This window comes from Muscardinus avellanarius (assembly GCF_963383645.1).
Source record: "Muscardinus avellanarius genome assembly, chromosome: 5".
NCBI lineage: Eukaryota > Metazoa > Chordata > Mammalia > Rodentia > Gliridae > Muscardinus > Muscardinus avellanarius.
In genome coordinates this window covers 103,316,706-103,344,449 of record NC_137790.1, presented here as the reverse complement: position 1 = coordinate 103,344,449, position 27,744 = coordinate 103,316,706, and the positions used below count along the sequence as shown (strand labels likewise).

The window sequence follows — 27,744 nt, the reverse complement described above, 5'->3', positions numbered from 1 at the left end:
AAGTGCTAAGATTACAGGTGTATATTGCCTGGCCCTGTTACCTCCTAACTTTTTAGTCCCAGTCCTTTTTCTAGTCCTATTTTAAAAATATACATTATTAGCCAGGCGTGGTGGTACACGGTTGTAATCCCAGCATTTGGAAGGCTGAGGATCGTGGTTCGCAGGCAGCCTCAGCTACTTAAGCGAGGCTTTCCTCAACTTAGTGAGACCTTGTTTCAAAATAAAGATTAAAAAAAAAATAGGGCTGGGAGTGTAGCTCAGAGGTCAAAAGCCCCTGGGTTCCATCCTCAGACCTGCCCCCAAAAAAAAAAAAAAAAAATCTACAATATTGTTTGCTTTCATTTCACCCTACTAGTTTTCCATTCTGTCCTAAAGATGACTTTAAAACAGTGCGTTCTAAGGCATTCTTAAATGTCCAAAAGTTGAGCACATAGAATAAGGGATTAGCCCTTCTCTCTCATGGACTTTCACATATTAACTATTCAAGTGACTGCTAGCCATGTTCTAAATGTGCTAAGAATTTTAGGGTCAGGGCCTTTCCCCTTTGGAATCGCTGAACTCAGCTCCCATCTGCAGAACAGGAAATCAGATAGTTTGGTTGCAGCCACTTGGCGGCCCTCCGAGGCCGGGGCTGGTCACACGAGCGCCTCTTTCCCTGCCGGGCTTATTTGTTCTCTCTCCTCCTCCTCGTCTCAGGGATGCCCCAGGGTACATCCATCTCCCTTCCCTGTCCTGCCTCATAACTGGCCACATGAGTCTCCGGGACAAGAGGGGGATCGCTACAGAAGGGACGGCACTCGCTCTCCCTTGCCTCCGCTCGGCTTCTTGTTGCTGCCATGGGCTCCTGTGGCTTCCCCAGAGCCTCCCGCCTCCAGCCTCCCCTTACAGAAACATATCAGACTGCATCCCTGCCCTGCAGAGAACACAGTCTTCTTCCCATAAGCTCCTGTCTCTGTACCCTGTCTCACAACCACAGAATTAGAAATACTGAGAAATCAGAATTAGAAATACTGAGAGTTCTTTTCCTCATTTCTCTAAGAAACAAATAAATTCTTTTGGATCTTGTTATGCTGCTGAGGCTGGCCTCAAACCTGTAGTCCTCCTGTTTCAGCCTCCCATGAAGTGTGATTATAAGGTTACACCTCAGCCATGCTATATTATTTAACCAGCCCTTACTAGATAAATTCTACTAATGCAAGATGAACACTGGTGATAGGAACTGGAATCCCAAGTATCCTAAAAGGGTTAGCCAGGTGACATAAATGAGAAAATTCTGCTTTTTTTCTTTCTTTTTTTTTTTTTTTTGGTGGTACTGGGGTTCCTAGAAACCCTTCTACCTCCGGGCTACACTCCCAGGCCTATTTTATTTGGGGAACAGGGTCTCTTAAGCCAGCGCGGCTGGCTTTGAACCAGCGCGATCCTCCTGTCTCCGCCTCCCAAGCCCGGGGATTACAAGCGTGCGCCACCACGCCCGGCTGAAAATTCTGCTTTTAAAAGTTGAAAATGAGAGCCCCTATCTGCCTTTGTCTGAAGGGAGCACCTGCCATTCAGCTTCAGGTCTTGCCCAGATTTGCTGATTCTCCAGGGGAGTTTTTGTATGAGATGCTGAAAATCTGAATTTACCATGTTAATTTTCACATCTTAAACTGATTAAGCAAATGCAAAATATCTTAAAGGTGCAGTGCAAGTTCAGTGGACCTCTAGGCAAGGTGTGAGCCAAACTTCCAGTTTGCAACCTAAAAAAAAAAAAAAAACTTTATTTGAAAGAATTTCAAACTTGCAAACATTATACAAATAGAGAGATCAAGGGATATGCAGGTACTCTCTCCAGATTCACCTGTTGATTTTTACCCTATTTGCTTTACCTATGAATTTCTCTTTCTTTCCCTGTTTCTCCCAAATAATAGTTTTTCTCATACGTTTCAGAAGTCATAGTACTTTACCACTAAAATTTCACTACATTTTCTCAGAATGAGCATATTTTCTTAACCATAACGCAGCGTCAGCTTCACAAATACTCTGGTGCAGCACTTTTTTCTAGTCTACCATTTAATTCCAGCTGTATCTGCTGATCTGAATAATGTCTGTCTTTTTTTTTTCTTTCTTTTTTAATGTGATAGTGCTTTTCTTCCCCTTTGGGACAGGATCCAGTCTTCAGTCTTATCCTGCATTTACTTGTCCGTCTTTCGCACTGTCTTCAGTTTGGAACACTTCCACAGTCTGCCTTTGTCTTTTATGACACTGAGTTTTTTTTTTTTAATGGAACCCAGGGGTATTCATCCTCTTTTTTTATTCTTTATTTTGAAACATGGTCTCCCTTAGTTACAGAGGGCCTCACTAAGTAGCTGAGGCTGTCCGCGGACTGCGATCCTCCTGTCTCAGCCTCTCAAATGCTGGGATTACAAGCATGCGCCATCACGCTCAGCTCTGACAATGACATTTTTTAAAAATACAAAATCAGATCTGCATACACACCCCTACTTTTTTGAAAAAGTTTAATGAAACATGCCTCATTTTGTATTGGTGGTTTTCTCCTCATTTAAGTTGAGGTTTGCTTGCACCCTTTGAGCACATAAACAGTGAGCTATTTACTGGGTACATTGGTATGTGAGGGGTGCAGATCATGAGTCCATCACAGACTGTAGAGTTGAGGGGGTCGAGGTTCTCACCAGGGTACACCTGGGAGTTGTTTACACTTAATGCAATTAGTTGCTTATTTATTTTTATTTGCTTTTATGTATTTCTTTTCAGAAGTGATATTTTGGAATTTTATAATAAGTTACCTTTGTCATTTTCCAGATCTAGGACAGTGTCATTAAAAGGAGTCTGATTTTCAAGTCCAAAAAAGTATTAATAGTAATAACAAATAAAAACCCTTATTTGTAGAATCAGATAGAATGACTCATGTCAGTACATGACTATCAGACCAAGTTCAAAACTTCTTTTACTCTTGAAATTGCTATTATTTACTAAAAAATGACCTTTCTTTGTAGTGGAGAAGAATTGGAATGCAACCTGAAAGATCTCAGACCAGCCACTGACTACCACGTGAGGTGAGTAAGGGCACCAGAGGGGAACTGCAGCAGAGTCCAGGCCACACGTCTATCTTACTTGCTTCTAGAAGCTCCTGATGAGTTTTGGGCTCCTGGCCACTCGCATTCTGTACTCAGGAGGGCCATGACTGCAAAGTCTCAGGGACTTGCCTCTGGGGACGGGAGACTGGTGATGCTCTCAACAGAACTTTTTACTTTTTTTAATTTTTATTTTATAAGGCCTTCTCATCTATTGGACTGTGTGGTTTAACATGTAATTTTTTTCAATAAAACAAATTGTATTTTTCACCATGGATATATCAGTCATTTATTATAGAGCATGCCTATAAGATGAATGTTCAAACCAAATGACTGAAGAAGCCCTTCCCATGTTGCAAGAATATTTTTGTACCTTAAAACTCAATAGATTTTTGAAATAGGCAAGTAATACAAGCATCAAATTATCCTTGACAAGAATTAACCCAATTTGATAAAACAGTGAATGCATGTAATATAATATGTAGTTTGACATCTCTACAGTGATTTCTCCATAATTTCTGGTTGTGACTTCTGGAAGGCAAGGATAGGTTATCTTAGGAAGGATCCCAGCCAATCATAGACCTCTGAGGAAGAAAGCATTATCTGAACTTAAAGAGGCCATCTGATTATATATTCTTCCATCCAATTGAAACTGGCAGGTTTCTGAATATGGTCTATAACATTTTTTAAAAATTTTATTTCCATTTTCATTTAAATTTAAGTTCACCAGAATATGTAATTTTTTCTAATAGGAAATACCACATATTTTCTTTTCTTTCTCCATTATATATATGTACATAAGATTGTGCAATAAAACTGCATTTATACTTCCTAAAGTTTAATTCATACCATATACTCCCTTGTGATGGGGTGGAGGCAAAGTAGCCTAGAAAGAAAAGCTTAGCCAGGCATGGCAGCACACATTTATAATCCCAGCGCTTGGGAGGCTGAAACAGGAGGGTTGCTCAGGTTTGAAGCCAGCCTCAGCTACTGAGTGAGGCTCTCAGCAACTTAGTGAGACCCTGTTTCCAAATAAAATATAAAATAGGTCTGGGAGTGTAGCCTGGAAGTAGAGAGCCCCTGGTTCTATCCCCAGTACCACCAGAAAAAAAAAAAGAAAGAAAAGCTTATATTAATTATCAGGGAGCTTGATTTGATTTCCTGGATTTATTTCTGCCATAAATTGGTTCTTTTTACTTTAAATTACATAGACATTCTATGTCATAATTTTCTCATTATGAAAGGTAAGAAAATAGAGATGTGTTGAGTTATAATGACTTATTAGCTGCAGAAGTGCTTTCAAAGTAAGTTTAGAGCAATATATTTAAGAGCAAGTTTCGCACTGTCATAAAGTACACATTACTTTGATGAACTCTATTGCAACCATTTCTTCCTGTTTAAATCCTAACTTGGATTTTTTAATTAATTAGTTTCTACCTAAAAATACTGCACTTCATACAATCTGTACCAAAAAAAATTTTGTGTATTTGTGAAGCTAAGATGACAATAGAAATGGTCTAACTCATCTTCAAAAACAGGCAATGCTATAACACCCAGCAAATGTCACACCATGTACTGAGTCATGCAAATGTTATCCATTACTAATTGTTACATATGCTTCCTTTTTTTTCTCTATGTTTTAGGTTTATTGTTACTGCTTTAGTAAAGGACTAATTTATTTATTTTAGGAATTTCATTCATGAGCTTACAGAATCCTTTTTCTTAAATGTAAATGCCACGAAAAGTTGCCTCTTTATTGACCATCCTGTCTATTTCCCTTCATTTCTTTGTGACCCCTCATACTAAGAGTAAATTTTGAGAACACTCAATCATCATTTTACTTTACTGCCAGTCCTTTTAACATCGGAAATTTCTGTAGAGTGCCTAAGAGGAAAAGGAGTGTAAGGTGGTTGCCATCTAGGGACCTTGAGTCTAGACTTTCTCCTAACATATTTGGGATTCTACATGTGTGACATAAGATATTGGGGTGATGCCATATATATATATATATATATATATATATATATATATATATATATATATATAGCCTAAGGCACTGCTGCGTGTCATTTAGTCTAGCACTGTGATTTCCAGAGAAATAGAAAAGTCTTCCTTTCTTTGGTGATGTGTATTCATACGTTTTAAACTCTCTCTCCTGTTTAAGATCCCTATAATCAGACTTTCCTTTTGCCCTGCTTTGTACACAGTCCATTCAGGCCACTCACTCACTTTCCTTTGAAAGTTTTTCTTTTTTAATCTAGAGAAGCCCTCACACTTGAGCTCTTACTTAGATTTAACTTCCCCTGCCCAGCTTAATTGAGAATGCATGAGGCACGGTGGACGTAGCTCCAACTGAGGCTAATGGCTCTGCTCCTCCCTAATGGTGTGTTCTTAGGGAAGCCAGCATACGAGCAACTACCTTGCCCCTGTGTTTTATTCAGAAACTGAGGGTGATAATGGTAGCAACCTCAGAAAGACGGTTTGAAAACAATGAAATATTGTCTGTTTTTTCAAGATTGTTGCAATTTTTCTACACTCTGAAAATAAAAGGACTTCATGATGCAAGTTGTTTGAACCTGTCTCTACTTTGATCATATCACTCTTTTGTTGGGATCAAGAGATATCATACTTAATAATGAAAAGGAAGGAGCAGAATCTCTGCTGTATGATGCAGTTAATATTCTCAAAGTCTTACTTTCAGGAATGTGAGTTTTTATCACAAAAATTAGCCTCAAGTACTATTTTGAATTTAATAGTAATCTATAAGGCCTCGGAAGGCTCTGTGGATATACCTCACTACATTTCTATAAGAGAAGCTACAGAAGAACTTCACTGCTCCACAGTTGCAAAGTGAACTGTCATATCTATTGCCATTTATATAGTGTAGAATGTATCACCCTGGTGGGTATCTGTAGACCCATTAAGGAAAACAAAGTTTTGTTTTGCTTTGTTTAAGAGCATAACATAGCCTACATTTTCCTTCTCAATTCTTAATATTACATAATTTAATTAAAATCATCAGAACTCTCCGTTTTAAAAAAATTGCTCCCTAAATTATATGCTAAAGTATCACCTAAGGCTTCTGCTCTTACTTTTTGTATTAGTTTTGATTTTGCTTTGATTTCATCCTTTTTGCACTAATTACCCAGTATCTTCATAGAATGTGATTTCTCATGTCAAACTCTCCAACATGTTTGTATTATATAAGTTGACCAAGTAAATATACAAAACTTTTTTACTGTATTTGTTTTTTAGTTGTGGTCTCTCAGTCACTGAGTTCCTGTGGCATCCTTTAGACAGTACCACAGGTCATGTGCTTGTGGCTTTTTCTTATGGGCATGTGCCATGCGACTTGAGCCAAATATAAATTTATGCCCAAAACACTTAAAAAGTCTAAAAAATGTTTCTCACTTTTTTTTTTTTTTTTTTTTTTTTTTTGGACTGGGGATGGAATCCAGGAACCTTCTACCTCCAAGCTATACCCCCAACCCAATTTTTTTATTCTTTATTTTGAAACAGGGTCTTACTGAGTTGCAAAGGGCCTCATTAAGTAGCTAAGGCTGCCCATGAACCGTGATCCTCCTGTCTCAGCCTCCTAAATGCTGGGATTATAAGTGTGTGCCACTACGCCTGGCTCTGTATCTCACTTTCCGCTATGAGTTTTTTGTGTTATTGCTGCCAATTTGATCAACTACTATTCTTTTTTTCCTCGTGATCAAAGAAAATAGTGCCCTTGTATTATATATATATATATATATATATATATTTTTTTTTTTTTTTGCAAAATTAAGGTCATGCCTACGCTTTGATTTTGGTTAAAAATTACCACTTTTTAATTTTTTTTATCAATTTTTACAATTTATGATTATCAAAGTATAGTTGATGCTTTCATAAAGGGTATTGTGTTAGGTACCATAGAAAGTCACTAATAACAAAATGTGTGTGCCAGAGAGAGAGAGAGAGAGAGAGAGAGAGAGAGAGAGAGAGAGAGAACATGAGAATGAAATGAATGGATGAAAGGAGGGAAAGTGAAAAATGAGAAAAATCTAATATGTTTTAATACTTATATATAAGTGTGTAGGTATAAATATTTAAACATGTCTACTTTTATTTTCATAAATAAAATACATAAAATAAATATGTTGTCTATGCATTCCTGGGAAAGCATAATCTTCTTTTAGTTGGTAATTTTATAATTAGCAATGGTATTGAAGTAACCATTTTTTGTAGGATTAGGAGTCAATGGTATTGAAGTAACCATTTTTTGTAGGATTAGGAGTTTATATTTTTATTATTTGTAACATAATCAGGAATTTGATTGAACAGTTAACAATTTCATGACAAAATTTGAAGCAGTTCTCAACTTTCAGCATAAACAGTTTGTCCTAGAAGTTGTCTTGAGATGGTATCATGTAATGATATTTCCCAGAAAAATCATGTGATGAACATTTCTAAAAATATGGCTGACCAACACAGTGCAAGATAATGAAATAGGTGTTTTTGACCAGAAATAGTGGCCTACTGTATCCTACAGATATGTGGGAGGATGGTAGAAGCATATTTCTGAAATTATGAGGCTATCTGTTTCATATGCATTTAGACAGTATTTAAATGGAAATGAATGTGAAAAGGAGACACAAAATTAATTATGCTATATTGTTAGAAAACCTTTTTCTTTTCCTTATTTAAATAAAACTCAACTACTGATTTATTTAACCAAGGAAATTGACCCTGTTCTATAAATGCTCCTATCACAGGTTTGAGACCAGTGGGTGATAATTTGGCAAGACCCTGTTTCAAAATAATTAAAACATAAAATGGACTGGGGGTAGCTCAGAGGCAAAATGCCCTTTGATTCAATGGAAGGAAAAGAAGGGAAATTAAGCCATTATTTCTAGAGAGTTGGCTTTTTTATTTTAATTAAAATATGTTTGGCTACTATTACAATTAGTTGCTAAAGAGTTATAATTGACAGAGGTGATTCTGTTATATTTAGAGATTGTATCAAATTCTATTGTATTGAGCATATTTATTGTGCCATATAAAAATAGATGCAGTTTCTCTTGATAGACTATAACATTTGCGTGTGGGTGTGTGTGTATGTGGGTGTGTGTGTATGTGTGTGTGTGCGCTTGTGTATGCCTCCCACATGCTAAGCTCCTACTTTTCCTGTGCTACATCCACAACAAACTATAACATTCCTCAGCGCTGAGGACAAGGAAAATAGTTCCATGCGGCCCACATGACGACCTCAGAATTTCTTGCCCTCAAGTCCTTTCCTTTATCTGCACTGCCGTCCTCCCGGCATCAGACCCCTCCCTCACTCTTGATTCTCTAGCCTCGGAAGTGTGGATTTATGATTCCAAGAATCCTGTGAAAACAGAAGCCAAGACCTTGACTGATTTCCTTCTCCTCTGGCAACTGACAGTGGTCTCATAGTACCTTATAGGCTATATTCTCTAGATGGGTTTTTGTTGCCAACCAAATCAGGACTGGTCGTGACTCTGGTGAACTGCGCAGCATCTGTTCTAACTAGAAAGGAGGCTGCAGCTGGGTGAGATAGCACACACCTGCAATCCCAGTACTTGTGAGACTGAGGCAGGAAGACCACAGGGTTGAGGCCAGCACATGGAACTTAGTAAGACCCTGTTTCAAACTAAATAATCAAATAGGGGTGAGGGTGGAGCTTATAAGTAGTGCCCAGTGTTGAGTTCCCAGTATTACAATAAATAAGTAAAAGGGGAGCTGGCTGTCAGCTTTATCCTATCACTGCATGTAGGGAAGCGGGCCCAGCGACAGTAGAACTTTGTTTTTAGAGGAAATCAGGAAAGTTTTTTAATGAGATATCTTGAGATATTTTACATTATAGGCTTAATCTTATTTTAACTTTCTATTTCAGGAAATTTCAGAGAGTCAAAAATAGAAAGTAGTTTAAGCTCTCATATACCTGTCACTCAGTTTCTGTTATCTTGGTGCCCTCCTCTACTCTCCCCACACTGAAAATTTTAAAGTTCAAATATTATTTCACCTACTAATCACATTATCATCACCTGCCACCCAAAACAAATAAAAACTAATCATGCGGGGTCCTCGAGTGCTCCACACCTTCCTGCATCCACATTGCGTTGCTTGGCCTGTTCCCTGTCGTCTTTCCTGGGACATGGTGAGGGGGCTTAATCAGATCCAGATTAAGGTTTTCTGGCAGAACAATTTTATAAGGTAATAGCTTGGCCTTTTATTATCAATGCATGGGGCTGGTTCTCTTTTTGTAAGGATTCTTGCTTATACCTAAAATTTATAGGTGGCTCTAATATTTAAAGACATTATATCCCCCGCCCCATACACATACACACACTGAACTTGAGATAGGTGAAAACAACCGGAGAATTCTAATTTGTTAAACGTTGCGCTAGAGCCCTGCCCATTACTAGAACATTCTGTGTTTTATTTTAAACAATTGACTTCCAGTGAGCCCATCCTGACACATGGAAATGATCTTGCCAGATCTACCGTTTGACTTTATATTTGCACATGCCAATTTATCCTGAGGGCATCACAGGTGAGGTGGGAAGCATTCTATAAGATAAGTCTCATTGGTTTGCATCAAATGGTATGGCGCCCTCCCATAAAGCAAACAAGTAGAAAGTAAAATGTGTTTCACCCTGTAGGTAGCTGTTCCTGTTAGTATTCTTGATCTACAAGGCCTCTGCACTTTTGTTGGAAAAGAAACCGGGTTGCAATTCACTCACATAATCAGGACCCGGTTTCCACAGTGTTGTTATTATTTTAGCTGCTGTTTGTGTTCCATGAATAGAGTGAATTGTGGTTGTTTAAAGCAACATGTTTGCAGGATTAACAAAGTAGTCTGGCCATGCGGTATAGTGGTTATATTTCCTTGGCCAAATATGGTTGATCCAGCATGGCTGCTAGGTACCTTTCAGTAGGTTACTTCATCTCTCTAAATTTGAGTTCTCTCCTCTCTGCAGTGGGGTAATATAATTCTCCTATATAACATAGAAGGTGGTCATAAGAATTAAGGACTTGAGCTGAGCATGCTCGCTTATCCTTGTAATCCCAGTGCTTGGGAGGCTGAGACAGGAGGATTGCACAGGTTCAAAGCCGGGCTCAGCAACTTAGTGAGAACCTGTTTCCAAATAAATTATAAAATAAAGCTGGAAGTGTAGCCCAGAGGTAGAAAGCCCCTGGGTTCCACCCGCCCCCAGTACCACAAAAAAAAAAAAAAAAAAAAAAAAACCCACCAAGAATTAAGTACTTGATGTGTATTCACCAACTCTGAATAGCTTAGTCTTTGCATCTTTTTTAGGAAGTAAAGCCTTCTTTGCTATTCTTTAAAAGAATATGTTTACAATTAAAAAAAATAATTCCAATATTAAAAAATGGGAAACTGGAAAGGAAGCTGATAAAAAAATCGCCAAATGCTGTGTGCGTGTGTGTCGCCATCACTGAGAACTACATTATGACGTGAAACTACAATGCATCGATAAAAGTATAAAAAAGCCAGCATAATGCTATTTGCAGTTTGAAGGGCATGGTAGTATAGTAGCACATTGCACATGTTTTTTCTGCACAGCTTCTCAAGTGAAGTCAGGCACATATGTTTAGTGTTGAGCAAAGTGTTTTAAAAGTGCCGCATGAACCTCTTTCCACTTGGTACCATGCGCAGGACTTAAATATTAAATGGATAAACTGTACCTGAACACTGCTTTGTAGATTCAGAGAAAGATACACTTGGCAGTAGCAAACATGCTTCTATGTGTCACACATCCATATTTTTATCTAAATTTGTGTGGTGTTTGGAATAGTTCAGAGGCTCTATCTACCCTGTTTGTCTCAAATCTCTATAGCCTCTGGTGTCTGATCACATTTTGTGAATTTTTAACCCAACTGTGTGTAAGGGGGGTATTGGGGATGGAACCTAGATACATTGTACCTCTAAGCTACAGGCTATATCCCCAGCTCCCCCCTTTTAAAAAAATTTTGATACAGGGTCTCACTAGGTTACTGAGAATCATGCTAAGTTGCTGAGCCTGGCCTCGAACCTGTGATCCTCTCAAGTGCTGGTGTTACAGGCTTGTGCAAGCATACCTGCCTTTAACCAACTCTTAAATCTGCTTTTTGCTTCTTCTGGACAGAGTTAACCAGAAAGTAGCTAATTGATTTTCAGAATGTATATTTGAAAGCCATTCTGGAGATTAAATTTTATTTTCTTAGAGTATTCATTTTTAGTCATAGACCCCCCCCACACACACATGACAAAATGGGTCTGAGTGGCACACAATTGTCCTCAGTAACAGCTGGCCATAGCTAGATCAGGACAGGGTCAGCAGGTAAGAATACGTGACCATGCTCTCTGTGTGAGAAATGCCATTCACTTTGGAAAGCCCTAGGTTACAGAGACCAGAACCCTGGAGTTCCGGGCCAAGCCGCCACACTGATTCTGCATGTCTGTTTTGTTCCAGGGTATATGCCATGTACAATTCCGTAAAGGGATCCTGCTCCGAGCCAGTTAGCTTCACCACCCACAGCTGTGCGCCCGAGTGTCCCTTCCCTCCCAAACTGGCACACAGGAGCAAGAGCTCACTGACTCTGCAGTGGAAGGTAGGTAGCTCAGAGCGTCTAGAGGTCTGGAGTTCATAGACTGTCAGTCTGTGGCCATATGAAATATGTATTTGCATTCTGTGATAGTGCTTAATATTTTTAATATTCTACATAATAACCATGTGAAGCCAATTAATATGACATCAGAAGTTGCCATTTCTATATAAATTGGGCAAAGGAGTGGGAGGAGGGACCTGTGAAATACAGCTTTAGTTTCTTTTGCAGAGGAATTTGGTAAATCTCATGTTCATAATCAGTACTTTGAAAGTGATATAAATGCTTAAAATACCTACATTTCATCACTTTCTAATAGTTTAGTTCATTTCAACAAACCTTGGAAGCTTAAAGTTTCTATGAAGAAAGATGTAGAGATAAAGTAGGTTTATGGTTCTTTGGGCTTTTTTTCAAGGGTAATTCTGAAATGTTTAACATTTAAACTGCCTACAATGTGTAGCATTTGAAATTATATTAAGACTTCATTAGTTTTTATTAATTAGGCTGTAGATTAGTCAGGGTTATGAGTTATTTTCCAAAGCTTAATTATATAGTAGTATTCATGAACTATCATGTACTGTCTAAAAATCACTGTTGCCAAAGAAAGAGCCCTGTCGTGGCTTCTTTAAAGTATATCATAAGTCTGTAAGTCATAGTTGTGTGTTTACGAGGAAAGAGATTATTCTTTCAACCTCTATAATACTTATTTCCAAATATTAGTGTCTGAAAAAATGGTTTAAAATGTAAAACAGGTTGAGATGATGAGGTTTTATTCTCCCAAGGTTTATGGGCAAACATTCATGTGTGGTGAAGGTAAGATGGTGGGATCTCCTGGAGAGCGATGCCCAGGGACAGATCAAGGGCTTCTGTACACCCTCGTGGGGGCAGCTGTGTTCCCCTAGCTAAAGTACAACATTGAGTGTGTTATTTGGACAAAGGCAAAGTTTGAAACGGCTTAGAATCTGAACTATTTTATTTTCCTTCCTGGCTTCCAGGGATAATCCAGGTCAGTGACTTCCCACCTTTTCAGAGTTTTAACACCCAACTGGTCATCATTGCTTAATTCCTTGGAGAATATACATCCATTTGAAAACTATGATCTCTATTTAATCTTATATTTGTGTAAATACATTTTAAGAATTAAAATCCATTTCAAAAAATTATAAGAAACCTTCAGATCACCTGAGGAACCCTGGGGTCTTATAAACCTAAAGTTGGGAATCACTGATATATTCTCCACTCAAAACCTGGATGTAACTCAGACCCCAGGCAGACCAGCAGCAAGAAAGTGTTCAGTTGTGAGTCAGAAGTACACTATTGCTCCTAGTCACATACAGGCATGAAAGTCCTGGATTTGGTTCAGGTTTTTATTTAAATGTCCTCAGTACAAATGTCCTGAGCATAGCACTCTGTGTGAAAACATGAGGAAGGAGGACCTCTGGCTGCAGCCTATGCTCGGACCCACAAAGACGCCGAGAGTGCGAAAGATGCCCAGCATCCTATCATCTACACAGGAGAGCAGAACAAACACTCAAGTTAGCGCATCCACACTAGGAATGAAGGGCCTAGTGCTGGGGCTGTGTATCATATAAGACGCTACTAAAGAATGCGTCCTGGAGGAATATGTGAAGCATCTTAATGGATTCTCATCTTAAGCTTGGCCAGTAACTTTATATGTCTCCCTATCCTGTCCTCCAATGCAAGTCCATAAAACTTTATATTACAGCTTATATTTCTCACCTGAGATCTGTGTCTGGGAAGGAGGAGGAAGGAAAAGACAGTGAGAAGAGTTTCCTTTAGTTTCACACTTGCCACTTCCTGGTGATACTTCATTGGCAGTGACAGAGTAATGGCTCCTGTTCTCCGAGAGCCTCCTGTGATGCTGAGGAGCTGGGTGGTGATTTTACATATACGCTCCCAGTTATTTATCACACCTGCCATTCTTGGAACCAGAAAATAGACGTTGATACTAAATAGTAGCACCAGAACCAGTGTGGCAAATGAACAGCCAAGTTAGAATCCAGATGTGACTGTGGGGAGCCTCGGCTTCCTTTTGCATGGGGTGAGGCGCCACACAGCTCTTCTTCATAGGAAATGCCAGACCCGGTCTTCTCCTCCTCCTCCTCCTCTTCCTCCTCCTCCTCCTCCTCCTTCTTCTTCTTTTTGTGTGTGTGGGTCTGGGGGTGGAACCCAGGGGCATTCAACCTCTGAGCTATACCCCCTTCCCTATTTTTTATTCTTTCTTTATTTATTTATTTATGTTTGCGGGTCTGGGGATGGAGCCCAGGGGCATTCAACCTCCGAGCTACACCCCCTGCCCTATTTTTTATTCTTTATTTTAAAACAGGGTCTCACTAAGTTGCAGAGGGGCTCACTAAGTAGTAGCTGAGGCTGTCTGTGAACCGCAGTCCTCCAGTCTCAGCCTCCTGAATGCTGGGATTACAAGCTTGTGCCACCATGCCCAGCTATTCTTTATTTTGAGACAGGGTCTCACTAAGTTGTGGAGGACCTCACTAAGTAGCTGAGGCTGTCCATGAACTGTGATCTTCCAGTCTCAGCCTCCCGCGTGCTGGGATTACAAGGGTACGTCACCACGCCCAGCCCCAGGCATGTTTTTGAAACACATGGTCCTGCTCTTCACCTGTTAGTTACTCTTTCACTCCATCTTACTACCCTGAGTGCTCTGGGGACGCCACAGTGGCACCCCTTCTAGCAGCCCTAATTCTGTACATGTGAAGGGCAGTCTAACCAGAGGACCTCGTTTCTCCTTAGTCATTTTTAAAAGAAAGGGAACCTAATGCCACAGATGGATTTCTAATCTTAAGCACTTTGAGATGAGACAAAAAGCAAAACCAAAGCTGTGGTGGGGGAAATTTATGAAAATATAGACTTGTCTTTGCCTGTCAGAATCTGGGGAGGGCATATTTTCAGTGGTGATTTCTCCCTCTCTCTGCTTGAAATTAAAGAGTGCCTCTTAAAAGTTTATCTCAGCTGGGCATGGTGGCACACACTTGTAGTCCTAGTACTTAGGAGGCTGAGACAAGAGAATCACAAGTTCGAGGCTAGCCTCAGCTACTTAGGCCCTCTGCAACTTAGTGAGAACTTATTTCAAAATAAAGATTAAAAAATAGAGCTGGGAGTATAGCTTGGAGGTAGAATGCCCCTGGATTCAATCCCTAGCAACCCCCACCTACCCCCACACACAAGTTTTATCCCTAGAGAAAGCAGGGCACCCTGTGAGTGTCAAGGTGGAGCTGGTGGGAATATGTGGGTGTGCTTTTGTGGGAGCTGATTCAGAGAGGACTAAGCTGCGGTAGGGAGGACTCTTACCTGTGAGTGGTATTAAAGTTAATATGCAATTACATTTGACCAAGGAAATGAAGGAAATACCAAGATTTTCTCTCTAAGGGGAGAGCACAGAGCTATAAGAGATGCTGTTTAGACCAAGATGATAGCTCATAACTATTGTCTGTGAGTAACTTTCTCCAATTTCATTTTATCATTTTTTAGGCACCAATTGACAATGGTTCAAAAATCACCAACTACCTTTTAGAATGGGATGAGGTAAGCAATATTTTCATACTTTCATCTACTATCCCATTTCAAAAATAAAATTGATGCACAAATACCATCTTGTTCTCTTGTAAGACATGCTAAACACAGAGAACAGGGAATGTATGCAAAGAATTTTAAATCAATAGTTATCAATTGTGGAGAAAGATAAAGTAGTATAATGAATTATTCATTAAAATATATTTGTAGCCAGGCATGTAGGATTATAGGCATGTGGCACATGCCTATAATCCTAGTACTTGGGAGGTCAAGACAGGAAGATTGCATGTTTGAGACCAGCTTCAGCAATTAGTGAGACTCTCATCAACCTAGTGAGACCCATTGTCAAAATAAAATAAGGCTGAGGCTGTGGCTTAGAGGTAGAATGCCCCTGGGTTTAATTCCTAGAACCACACGATTTATATTGATATTCATATTTACCTGGCTGGTTTACAAGCCACACTACTGAAAGAAAAGACAGGGCCTGATCTATTTGTAAGTCTCTAGTTCTTGCTAGCCACTAATTCATATTGTTAAACAAAGAATGCTTTGCCATCTTGACTGCCTAGTTGAGTTGGAGCATAATTTGTTTTTCCTTTCTGGAATGTGATGTGTGTTGGAGTATTTCTGGTGTTCCCTGTGGGAGCTCAGTAGCACACACAGGTGTCCTTTTGCCTTCGCACCCCACCCCATCCCAGGTTAGGTACCTGCTTTGCTGTCCATCGGCAGAGCCCCTGGGATGGTGTCCATGAGGGAGTCCCCCATTCCCAAAGCCAGTCCGTGCTATCTGGTGCTTCTGGTCTCTCAATGATCCACACAGAATCCCAGGGAGGAAACATTTAGTGTAAACCATTTTGTTTCTAGAAAGCAGCTGTGCTTTCTGTCCCATAGATCTTAATTTCATTCATCCATTTGAACTTGTTTTATTCTTTCAGTGGTGAGCAACTAGGCTAAGAATTTGACAAATAGAAAATGTAGAATATGGAGGAAATGAAAGTTCTCTGTTTGTGACTTAAATTTGGGGGAGATTATAAGATTTTGAATACAAGTTTAAGCAAAAAGTGACGTGTCGAGTGTGGAGAAATACTTTAATCAAATGTAAAATGAAAACAGGATTGATTACATTCTCCTGATGAAGTTTTGACGTGAAAGTGAAGCCCTTCGTTATGTTCTGTGAGCATGTCCTCCATTGAATCACCTCTGAGCAGCTTGAGCTCCAAGTTACCAAGACAGCAATCTGCTGTTGTTAGGATCCTTACGAATAACTTGTATGCATAGACTAGTGAAATCTCAGACTCAACCAGTACGTTTTACAGATCAGGTAGATTTTATTTTATTTATTTATTTATTTTTTATTTATTTTTATTTTTTATTTATTTATTTATTTTTTTTTTTTTGCGGGTCTGGGAATGGAACCTAGGGGCATTTGACCTCTGAGCTACACCCCCTGCCCTATTTTTTATTCTTTATTTTGAAACCGGGTCTCACTGAGTTGCGGAGGGCCTCACTAAGTAGCTAAGGTTGTCTGTGAACCGCGATCCTCCAGGTCTCAGCCTCCTGAATGCTGGGATTACAAGCATGTGCCACCATGCCCGGTGATAGATTTTATTTTAAAACACTTTTATTGGAGCTGCACATGATGTCTGACACCTATAATCACAGTAGTTAAGAGGCTAGGACAGGAGGATTGCAGGTTCAAAGCCAGCTTGAACAACTTAGCAAGACTCTTAGCAACCTAGTAAGACCCTGATTCAAAATAAAATATGTCTGAGTATGTAGCTCGGAGGTAGAATGCCCCAGCTTCAGCCCAGTACCAAAAATAAGTGAATAAATAAAATACTTTGATTGGAAAATGAAGCCACCCCTATAGCCCATACAGGTTTTACCAGAAAAATGGAAGAGTTGGAAAGTGACTTGGTTGATGTGACAACATAAGTAACTTCTTCCCTTCCCCCTGCCCCTAAGAATGAACGAGAGCATAGTGATAAAGTCTGCTTTTATATGTTGATGTGTAACATTGACTTGCTGTGTTTTCTTGTATCTTAAACTGGTTTGTTGATTGGGGGTTTGTTTCAGATCTACTCTAGGGTTGATAGCAAAAGAGAGTACACACATGCACAAGAGAAAGAATGAGAATCCAAGTGTCCGTGTGTGCAGATGCAGCCTGTGTTCTTTGCTGCTTCTCTGGGTAGGACCATGGCCTTCTACATAAAAAAGCTCAGAGCAGTCAAGTACTTGGGCAACCTCTAAGGAAAACCCAAGTGCTGCAGGAAATGACATGATGACTCCATTGCAGTAGCCCTTCCTTTACAACTTGAAGGAACAGTGTCCTGGCATGTTGTTGAAAGGACGTGTGCCACCACCTCTGAGGAAATGTAGAAGCCACATCTATTGCCCTCTGTTCTCAGCAAGGCCCCAGTGACTGGTGATCCCAGAATGTCAGTGGCTGGCTGGACCTTCTTGCTTTCCCCTGATCTCCTTCCATCTCTACCTCTCTCCTATCTTAATTCTCTACCATCATTTTCCCTCAGTATTTTCTCTCTTACCTTCAAATTCTTGCTGATACTGGTTCTGCTGGGCTCTGTTGCAGATTCCAGGTTGACTCCCTCTCCTACCACATGCCCTTTGCCAACAAAGGAATCCTTCTATGATCTGTAGTTGGATATTTACCTTCTAGAAAACCTGCCAGACCAGGACTTGTGGAGCACCCTCATGCCAGCAGGTAGAGGGCGCTCCCTGGCAGCTGAGGAGACTTGAAACGACAATGAGATCAGGAGGTGTGGGGTTCTGTTCCAGGTTTTGTGCTAGGCAGCTTCACCTCCTTGTCCTCAGTCTGCCCACTGTGAATGTACACTATGCTACCTCAAAGCAAGTTCTATACATTTACCTTTTCTTGCAAGAGAATAGTCAAGCCCTTTGCTTAACCCACTTGTTTATTAATGGTTTCAGCAGTTGTGTAGTACCGCCCTCAGGGCTCTACATTGTATGCTGTCCCATAAGGGAAATGTGACATAGGAAACATAATATCACTGTGATGATGAACAGATACAAATGAAACAGTGAATACAGATGAAGCCACAAGCTTTTCAGTTCCTCTGCCCAGTAGCTCAGAAGGATCTGGTGGCTCCACTGGATTCCCTAGCGATGAGAGCACATGAGTCGGTAGCCAGTTCTTTCCTGCCCATCTGACCCCTTCAGAAGTGACGTGCTCACCTAAGCCAGCAATCTGTGTTTCTAAACTTGGAATTAAGTTAAGATCAGTACCCCCGGGGTGGGGGGCCGTGGTCTTTGACTCCCATGTTCCCATGTTACCCAGGCCTTAGCTTCAAGGAAGGAAAGTAAATGTTCCACCAGGAGCTCTGCATCTGGCCTGCAGAAGGTATGAATGCTTAAGACTCTAGGTACCCCTGCAAACCTTCTGCAAGTTTCTGGAGCCAGATACATATGGTACCGGGGATTATTACTATGCTCTTGTGGGACACAGTGTGGTGAAGCAGGTCACTGCTGAAAGGGAGCCCAGCGAGGCTCAGAGAAGGCTGTGCTCAAAAGGAGCACTGTGTCCTGACTGTATTGTTTTGCTCAATGTGTAGTCACTATTCTAGAAAGATGAGTTGTTTTTTTTTAGAGAACAATAATCTGTTTTTTTTTTAAATTGGTACATTGTAGTCATACATCTTAATGGGATGCAGGATAGTAGAGACATACATGCACACATCACCCAATCAGCCCTTACCCAGTTCCCTCCCCATTCTTTTCCCCTCCCTCCTTCTCATGTTTGGCTTGGTGATTGATATTGACATGTTTGTTAAAGTACATAATGTGCATCAGAGAATTTCCCTCTCCCTTTCCCATGCCCTTAGTTAGATCGTCTTATTTGCTCATCTGTAGAACCTCCTTCTTCATCTAGAGTCCCTCCTATGACCCATATTCTCCCATATTTGCATATTAGGGAGAGCATTTGATTTCTTACTTTTTGTGACTAATTAATCTCACTTAATGTCCTCCAGTTCCATCCATTCCCTGTAAATGATGTAATTGTGTTCTTCTTTATGGCTTAGTAAAATTCCATTGTGTACATATCCCACAGTTTTGTAATCCATTCATCTGTTGATGGACATCTTGGCTGGTTCCATAGTTTGGCAATGGTGAATTGTGCAGCTATGAACATAGATAGTCATGTATTCGTGTGGTAGTTTGGTTTCCTTTCTTTTGGGTAGGTGCCAAGAAGTGGTATTGATGAGATTTTTTTAATTGGTGCATTGTAGTCATACATCTTAATGGGGTATGGATGGCAAAGGCATACATATACACATCACTCATTTAGCCCTTCCCCAGTTTCTACCTCATTCCCTCCCCTTCCTTCCTTCCATGTTTGACTTAGTGATTGACTTTGATATGTTTGTGAATGTACATCATGTACATTAGGGAATTTCCTTCTTTTCCCTTCCACCCTCCTCAGTTAGGTCACCTCATTTGCTCATCTATAGTTTCTCCTTTGTCTAGACTTCCTCCTGTGACCCTTTTCTCCCTAGCTTCTGCATGTTAGGGAGAACATATGATTTTTTACTTTTTGTGCCTGACTAATCTCACTTAGCATAATGTTCTCTAGGTCCATCCTTTTCCCTACAAATGAGGTAGTTTTGTTCTTTATGGCTGAGTAAAATTTTATTGTGTACATATTCTATAGTTTTGTAATCCATTCATCTGTTGCTGGACATCTTGGCTGGTTCCATACTTTGGCAATTGTGAATTGTGAGGCCATGAATATAGATACACATGCATTAGTTTGGCTTCCATTATTTGGGGTAGATACTCAGAATTGTTTTGCTGGATCATATGGAAAGTTCATTCCCATTCTTCTGAGGATCCTCTGCACTGTTTTCCAAAGTGGTTTTACTAGTTTTCTTCCTCACCAGCATTTGTTGTTGTTTGTGTTTTTAATGATTGCCATTCTCATTGTAGTTAGGTAAAATCTCAGAGTAGTTTTGATTTGCATCTCTCTGATTGCTAATAATATTGAACATTTTTCTTACCCTTATTGGCCATTTGAATTTCTTTTTTGGTGAAGTGTCTGTTTAATTCACTTGCCCATTTTTTGATTGGTTTTTTCTTAGCTGTTTCTTGAGTTTTTTTTTGTGTATTCTAAATATTAGCCCTTTATCAGAGGAATAGTTAGCAAAAAAAATTTCTCCCATTCTGTTGGCTCTCTGTTGAGGTTCTTGATATTTTCCTTTGCTGTACAGAAACTATTTAGTTTAATTCAATCCCATATATTGATCCTCCTTTTAATTTCTTGTCCCTTTGAGGTCTTGTTGAGAAAGTTTACCTGTGCCTATGTGCTGAAGTATTCAACCTATCGCCCTCTTCAAGGAGCTGCAAGGTCTCTGGTTTGATTTCTAAGTCTTTGATCCACCTTGAATTCACTCTTGTTCAGGGTGAGAAAATGGGGTTTATATCTATTTTTATGCATATGGTTAGCTAGTTTTGTCAACTCCATTTGTTGAAAAGGCTATCTTTTTTTCAGTGTATGCTTTTGGCCCTTGTCAGAAATCAATTGGCTGTAAGGGTGTGGATTTGTATTTGAGTCTTCTCTTATGCTCCTTTGGTCTATGTGTCTGTTTCTGTAGCAGTACCATGCTCTTTTTATTATCAGGGCTTTGTAGTAAAAACTGTGATAATTCCCTTTAAAAATAGGAACAAGACAAGGATGTCATTATCACCACTTCTTTTCAATACAGTACTTGAGACTCTAGGAAAAGCAATAAGGTAAGAGAAGGAAATCATCGGTGTAAAAATAGGAAAAGAACTAAAACTATCCTTATTTGCAGATGGCATGATACTAAAACCCAATAAACTCAACCAAAAAGCTTATAGGAGTGAATAACAAATTCATTCGTGTCCAGATACAAAATCAATCTTAAAAAATCAGAATCTTTCCTGTATGTCAACCAAGGTCACTCCTCATGGACATAGAAAAATCAGTTCATAAATTCATTTGGAAACTATCTGGGCTTTTGTATGGGTTCTGGGCTTTTGTTTGATGGTAGGTTCTTTATTGCCACTTTAATCTCTTTGATTGCTATTGATCGATTTAAATTTTTATATCTTCTTGGTTTGATTTAGGAAGGTTGTATGTGTAGGATGTTGTTGTTGTTGTTGTTGTTGTTGTTGTTGTTGTTGTAAGACTTTTTGTTGTTTTTGTGGTGCTTGGGACCGAACCTAGTACCTCACACATGCTAGGCAAGTACTCTACCACTGACCTAAAGCTCCAGCCCTTTGATGTGAATTATTTTTTAATTTTTTATTGGTGCATTATATTCATACATCATATTGGGGTAAATATCTTGTGCGTACATACCTGTACACATCACTGATTTAACCCCTACCCAATTTCCACCCCATTCTCTCCCTGTCCGTCCTTCCCTTGCTTGACTTAGTGGTTGACTTCGATATGTTTAAGTACATTGTGTGTTTTAGAGATTTTCTTCTTCCCCCCTCTTTTCTCCTCCTTTAAGTTGCCTTGTTTTCTCCTCTATAGGATTTCCTTTTTCATCTGGAGTTCCTCCTATGACCCATTTCTCCCTAACTCTCACATATTAGGGAAAGCATCTGATTTATTTTTTGTGACTGACTAATCTCACTTAGCATAATGTCCTCCAGTTCCATCCATTTTCCTGAAAATGATGTAATTGAGTTTTTTAATGGCTGAGTAAAATTCCATTGTGTACATATCCCACAGTTTTGTAATCCATTCATCTGTTGATGGACATCTTGGCTGGTTCCATAGTTTAGCTATGGTGAATTGTGCAGCTATAACATAGATACACATGCATTAGTTTGGTAGTTTGGTTTCCTATCTTTTGGGTAGATACCCAGAAGTGGTATTGCTAGATCAAATGGTAGATTTGTTCCCATTCTTCTGAGGATTCTCCATACTGTTTTCCAAAGTGGTTGCACTAATTTGCAATCCCACCAACAATGTTTTAGAGTTCCCAGTTCTCCGCATCCTCGCCAGCATCTCTTGTTTGTGTTTTGAATGATTACCATTCTATTTGGAGTTAGGTGAAATCTCAGGGTAGTTTTGATTTGCATCTCTCTGATTGCCAGTGATGTTGAACATTTTTTCATCCATTTATTAGCCTTTTGAATTTCTTCTTTTGTGAAGTGTCTATTTAGTTTGTTTGCCCATTTTGTTATTGGATGCTTTGTTTTCTTAGTGTTAAGTTTATTGAGTTCTCTGTATATTCTAGATATTAGTCCTCTATCTGTGTTGTAGGTGGCAAAAATCTTCTCCCATTCTGTGGGCTCTCGGTTGAGGTTCTTGACAGTTTCCTTTGCTGAACAGAAGCTCTTCAGTTTCATGCAATCCCACATATTGATTCTCCTTTTAATTTGTTGTGCCTTTGGGGTCTTGTTGAGAAAGTGTTTGTCTGTGCCTATGTGTTGCAGTGTTGGACCTATGCCCTCTTCCAGGAGCTTCAAGGTCTCTGGTTTGATTTCCAAGACTTTGATCCATCTTGAATTGACTTTTGTACAGGGTGAAAAAGTGGGATTAATTTCCAATTTTCTCTGCATATGGTTAACCAGTTTTGCCAACACCATTTGTTGAAGAGGCTATCTTTTCTCCAGTGTATGTTTTTGGCCCCTTTGTTGAAAATCAGTTGAAAGTGTGTGGAGTTGTTTCTGGGTCTTCTATTCTGCTCCATTGGTCTGTGTATCTGGGTTGTTTTTTTTTTTGTTTTTTTTTTTTTTTGCCAGTGCCCTGCTGTTTTTATTGCAATGGCTTTGTAGTATAAAGTCAGGTCTTGTGATTTCTTGCATGGTTTTTGTTGCTGAGAACTACCTTGGCTATTCTGGGCTTTTTGTTATTCCAGATAAATTTAAGGACTCATTTTTCTATGTCTGTGAGGAATGATCTTGGTAGTTTAATGGGCATTGCGTTAAATCTGTAGATCACTTTTGGAAGGATGGCCATTTTAATGATATGTATTCTGCCAATCCATGAACATGGAAGATCCTTCCATCTTCTAAGATCTTCTTTGATTTATTTTTTCAGTGTTTTATAATTTTCTTTGTATAGATCTTTTACCTCCTTGGTTAAGTTTACTCCTAAGTATTTTATTTTTTTGTGGGAGATCCTGAATGGAAGTGTTTTCTGAATTTCCTTTTCAGTGGATTTATGGTTGGTGTACAGGAAAGCTTCTGATTTTTTAAGATTGATTTTGTATCCAGATAGTTTGCTGAATTTGTTGATCAGTTCTATAAGCCTTTTGGTTGAGTTTGTTGGGTTTCCTAAATAGAGTATCATGTCATCTGCAAATAGTGAAAGTTTGAGTTCTTCTTTTCCTATTTGTACTCCTTTGATTTCCTTTTCTTGCCTTATTGCTCTGGCTAGAGTCTCTAGTACTATATTGAAGAGAAGTGGTGAGAATGGACATCTTTGTCTCGTTCCTGTTTTTAGGGGGAATTCTTGAAGTTTTTCCCCATTTAATATGATGTTGGCGGTGGGCTTATTGTAGATTGCCTTAATAATATTGATATATGTTCCTTCTGTTCCAATTCTCTGCGGTGTTTTTTATCATAAATGGATGTTGAATTCTGTCAAATGCTTTTTCAGCGTCTATTGAAATGATCATGTGATTTATGTCCTTGGTTCTGTTTATATGGTGAATTACATGGATTGATTTTTATATGTTGAACCAGCCTTGCATCCCTGGGATGAACCCTACCTGGTCATGGTGTATGATTTTCTTGATGTGGTTTTGAATGCCTGTTGCTAGTATTTTGTTTAATAGTTTTGCATCCAAGTTCATCAGAGTTATAGGCCTGTAGTTTTCCTTCCTTGAACTGTCTTTATTCAGTTTTGTTAATAATGTGATGTTGGCTTCATAGAATGTATTTGGGAGAGTCCCGGTTTTTTCTATTTTGTGAAATAGTTTGAGTAGTATTGGGGTTAGCTCTTCTATAAAGCTTTTATAGAATTCACTTGGGAAACCATCTGGTCCTGGGCTTTTCTTTGATGGTAAGCTCTTTATTGCTGTTTCAATCTCTTTGATTGTTACTGGTTGGTTTAAGTGTTCTATATCTTCTTGACTCTGTTTAGGAAGGTTGTATTTACCTAGGAAGTTGTCAATTTCCTCCAGATTTTCCATTTTGTTGGAGTATAGTTTTTCAAAGTAGTTTTGGGTAATCATCTGGATTTCTACACTTTCAGTAGTAATTTCTCCTTTTTCATCCCTTATCTTCATTATTTGGGTTGATTCTTTTTTGGCTAGTGGTTTATCTATCTTGTTAATTTTTTCAAGAAACCAGCTTTTGGTTTTGGTTTTATTGATTTTCTGTATTGTTTTTTTTATTCTCTATTTCATTAATTTCTGCTCTAATTTTAATAATTTCCTGTCTTGTACTGGCTTTGGGGTTCAATTGTTCCTGCTTTTCAAGGGCTTTGAGGTGTGTTGTTAGGTTATTTATTTGAAGATTTTCTGTTTTTCTTATGTGAGCACTCAGTGCTATAAATTTTCCTCTTAATACTGCCTTCAAAGTTTCCCAGAGGTTTTGATATGTTGTATCTTTATTTTCATTTGTTTCTAGAAATTTCTTGATTTCACCTCTTACATCTTCTATTACCCATTCTTCATTCAGAAGTGTGGTGTTCAGTCTCCACCTGTTTATGTTGTTTCTCTGGGTCTTCTTATAGTTGATTTCTTGTTTCATTCCATTATGGTCTGAAATGACACAAAAAAGTATGCAACATTTTTAAAATTGGCTAGTGCTCATTTTTTGTCCCAGGATGTGATCTGTTTTGGAGAAGGTTCCGTGAGCAGCTGAGAAAAATGTATACTTCGCTGTACTTTGGTGAAATATTCTAAATGTGTCCAACAGGTCCATTTGTTTAGTGGTGTTTTTTAGTTCTGAGGCATCTTTACTGACCCTTTGTCTGAAAGATCGGTCAACTGTTGTGAGAGGTGTGTTGAATTCTCCCAGTATTATTGTGTTGGGATTTATGTGTGGCTTCATGTCACAAAGAGTTTGATTTATAAAACTAGCTGCACCTATGTTTGGGGCATATATGTTGATAATATATTATTTCCTCTTGCTGGATTATTCCTTTTACCAGTAAAATATGACCTTCTTTGCTTTCTTCTAATAAGTTTGGGTTTGAAGTCTAACTTGTCTGATATCATAGTTGTTACTCCTGCTTGTTTTCGAGTTTCATTGACATGGATTACCTTGCTCCAGCCCTTTACCTTGAGTTTGTTCCTATCTTTACTTGTAAGGTGTGTTTCTTGTAAGCAGCAGATGGATGGATTCTGCTTTTTAATCCATTTTGCCACTTTATGTCTTTTTATTGGGGAGTTGAGGCCATTTACATTCAGTGTGATTATAGAGAGATAATTTTTAATTCCTCACATGTTAAGATTTTATTTCTGTTTGAGATACTGTTTATTCTTCTTTGCTTAGTTGTCTGCTGGATGGGAAATCTTGTTTCTTTGGTTCTGGCGTGTATTACCTATTTCTTCTTTGCATTTAATCTCCTTGAGTATTTTCTCTAGCACTGGTTTTGAAGACATAAATTCCTTCAGTTTCTGTTTGTCTGTCATGGAAGCTTCTTATTTCCCCATCTAATTTGATAGATAGTTTTGCTGGGTAGGAAATTTTTGGCTGGAAGTTGTTTTCCTTCAGAGTTTGGAGTATGTTACTCCATGATGTGAATTTTTTAAAGTGCTGATAAGACCACAGGGCATCTAGCCCAGCTTTCAAGCCTTTCAGAAAAAGACCTTCATGCTTGGCAGAGTGGTGCAAGCCTATAATCCCATTGCTTGGGAGGCTGAGATAGAAGGATCACAGGTTCAAGAGAAACTGTTTCAAAATAAGAAATAAAGGCTAGGAGTATACCTTGAAGGTAGAATACTGCTGGGTTTAAGGTTCCCCAGTACCCTTTCACAAATCCAGAAAGAAAGAAGAAAGGAAGGAATGAAGGAAGGAAGGGAGGGAGGGAGGAAGACTTTCTTGAATAAAAGAGCAACAGCCTTTCTTTCTGCCAAGGCTGAGAACACTGTGCTGAGTTGACCTTTTCCAAAGAACCCACCTTCGTTAACAGCTACCTGCAGGCTGGTATCCTGGGCACTAGGGAAGATGGGAAACTGTGGGGAACAAAAGAGAAGTGTGGTGTGGTGCAGGGATACAGCTCTCATTCAGTCCATTGTCTTTCACTTCACATCATTGTATCATAGAATTCTGTGGGAATTCTGTAAGGGTTGGCTGTCTGTTTTTCCCTTTGAGTAACTAACTAGATGATTCTTTTACTTTTAAATAAATAAGGAGTGGCTGAAATGATAAAGAGCAACTAAAACTGAAATGCTCCAGTGTCCCTGGCTCTCCCACTATAGTGTCAATTTCATTTTTCATCTGCCAATGAGCTCTTACCACATTCTAATTTCTTTCCCACCCCCATTTGCATTTTAATCCACAAGTCTAGGTCCTTCAGGCAGAAAGCAGGTGTGAAACTCCCAAGGGTTTTTTTTTTTTTTTTTCCTGCTAAATTGAAGTATTATACCTAGTACTGACTTTAGAAAAAAATTATCTTGGAGAAAAACTTTTTCTTTAACATAAAACAGTGCATAGATGATAGGTTTCCCAAAGTAGAGGTTCTTTCCCACAATAAGAGTTAACGAGAGGAGAGGATGGGGAGGCCCTGGGGCTCACTGCCCTTTGGCCACCCCATGCAGTTCCCCTCGACTGCCCCTGCCCACTCCTGGCACCCTGTTCACCAAACTGGCCCGTCAGGTATTGAGTAAGATTCAGTAGAGGTGGGTGTTTTTCATTAAAAGCCATCCTGGAAGGATGGGGAAGATAGAGGCTGCTGGAATATGGAGGGCTTTTAGGAAGAATTGGGAATCTGTGGATTGGACCTCTCCTAAATGCCTTCCCATTCTGCCTTAGTTTGTAGATGGCAATAATGCCTTCTCTTTGAAAACTTAAAAAAGGGAGTGCATTTCATGATCAAATAGGAACTTTGTTTTTCATTTTAGAAGAAATGAGTTCTGAAAAGGAAGCATTATGGAAACAGTTTTACTGTTAGATGCTACTGTAATTCCTGCCGTGCAGAAGGCAAACTAGCATGTGTCAGCAGGCACCCAGGAATCATGGGTCTCCTGAGACCTTGATGTGAATCTGTGGCATGGATTCATGATGTTGGTATTTACTGGCGATGACTGTGTTTTTCTAGATAGGCCTTGATGAATGGGCTGTATAGTCTTAACTGGTCATAGCACCCCAGGGGAGCAATTTAACTCCTGAGCCTCAGTCTCTCCATTTGAAAAATAATATCTGTTATCTCATAGGTGTATTAAGATTGGATTAGATAACTTGGATACTGGCAGATTCATGTAATGGTTCTTCCATGTTGTTGAGTAAGTCTGCCCAAGCAGATGTTCAGATCTGAGGGAGCAGTGAGACATTTTAAAGATTGTATGATGGGAAGAGGGCCTCCTTCTGCTAGGAGCCT

The 27,744-nt window shown here is 39.2% G+C and overlaps 1 protein-coding gene across 1 annotated transcript in view; it reads left to right on the top strand.

The window, feature by feature from the left end:
* The window catches only part of FNDC3B (fibronectin type III domain containing 3B), a gene marked incomplete at both ends in the record, with an annotated part of 288,711 nt that overhangs the window by 189,289 nt on the left and 71,678 nt on the right, over positions 1 to 27,744 (top strand). Inside the window, 3 exons of the mRNA XM_080696168.1 lie at positions 2,994 to 3,053; positions 11,552 to 11,690; positions 15,195 to 15,248. Of these exons, the coding sequence (XP_080552294.1) occupies positions 2,994 to 3,053; positions 11,552 to 11,690; positions 15,195 to 15,248 (253 nt within the window). The remainder of the gene's footprint in view (positions 1 to 2,993; positions 3,054 to 11,551; positions 11,691 to 15,194; positions 15,249 to 27,744) is intronic.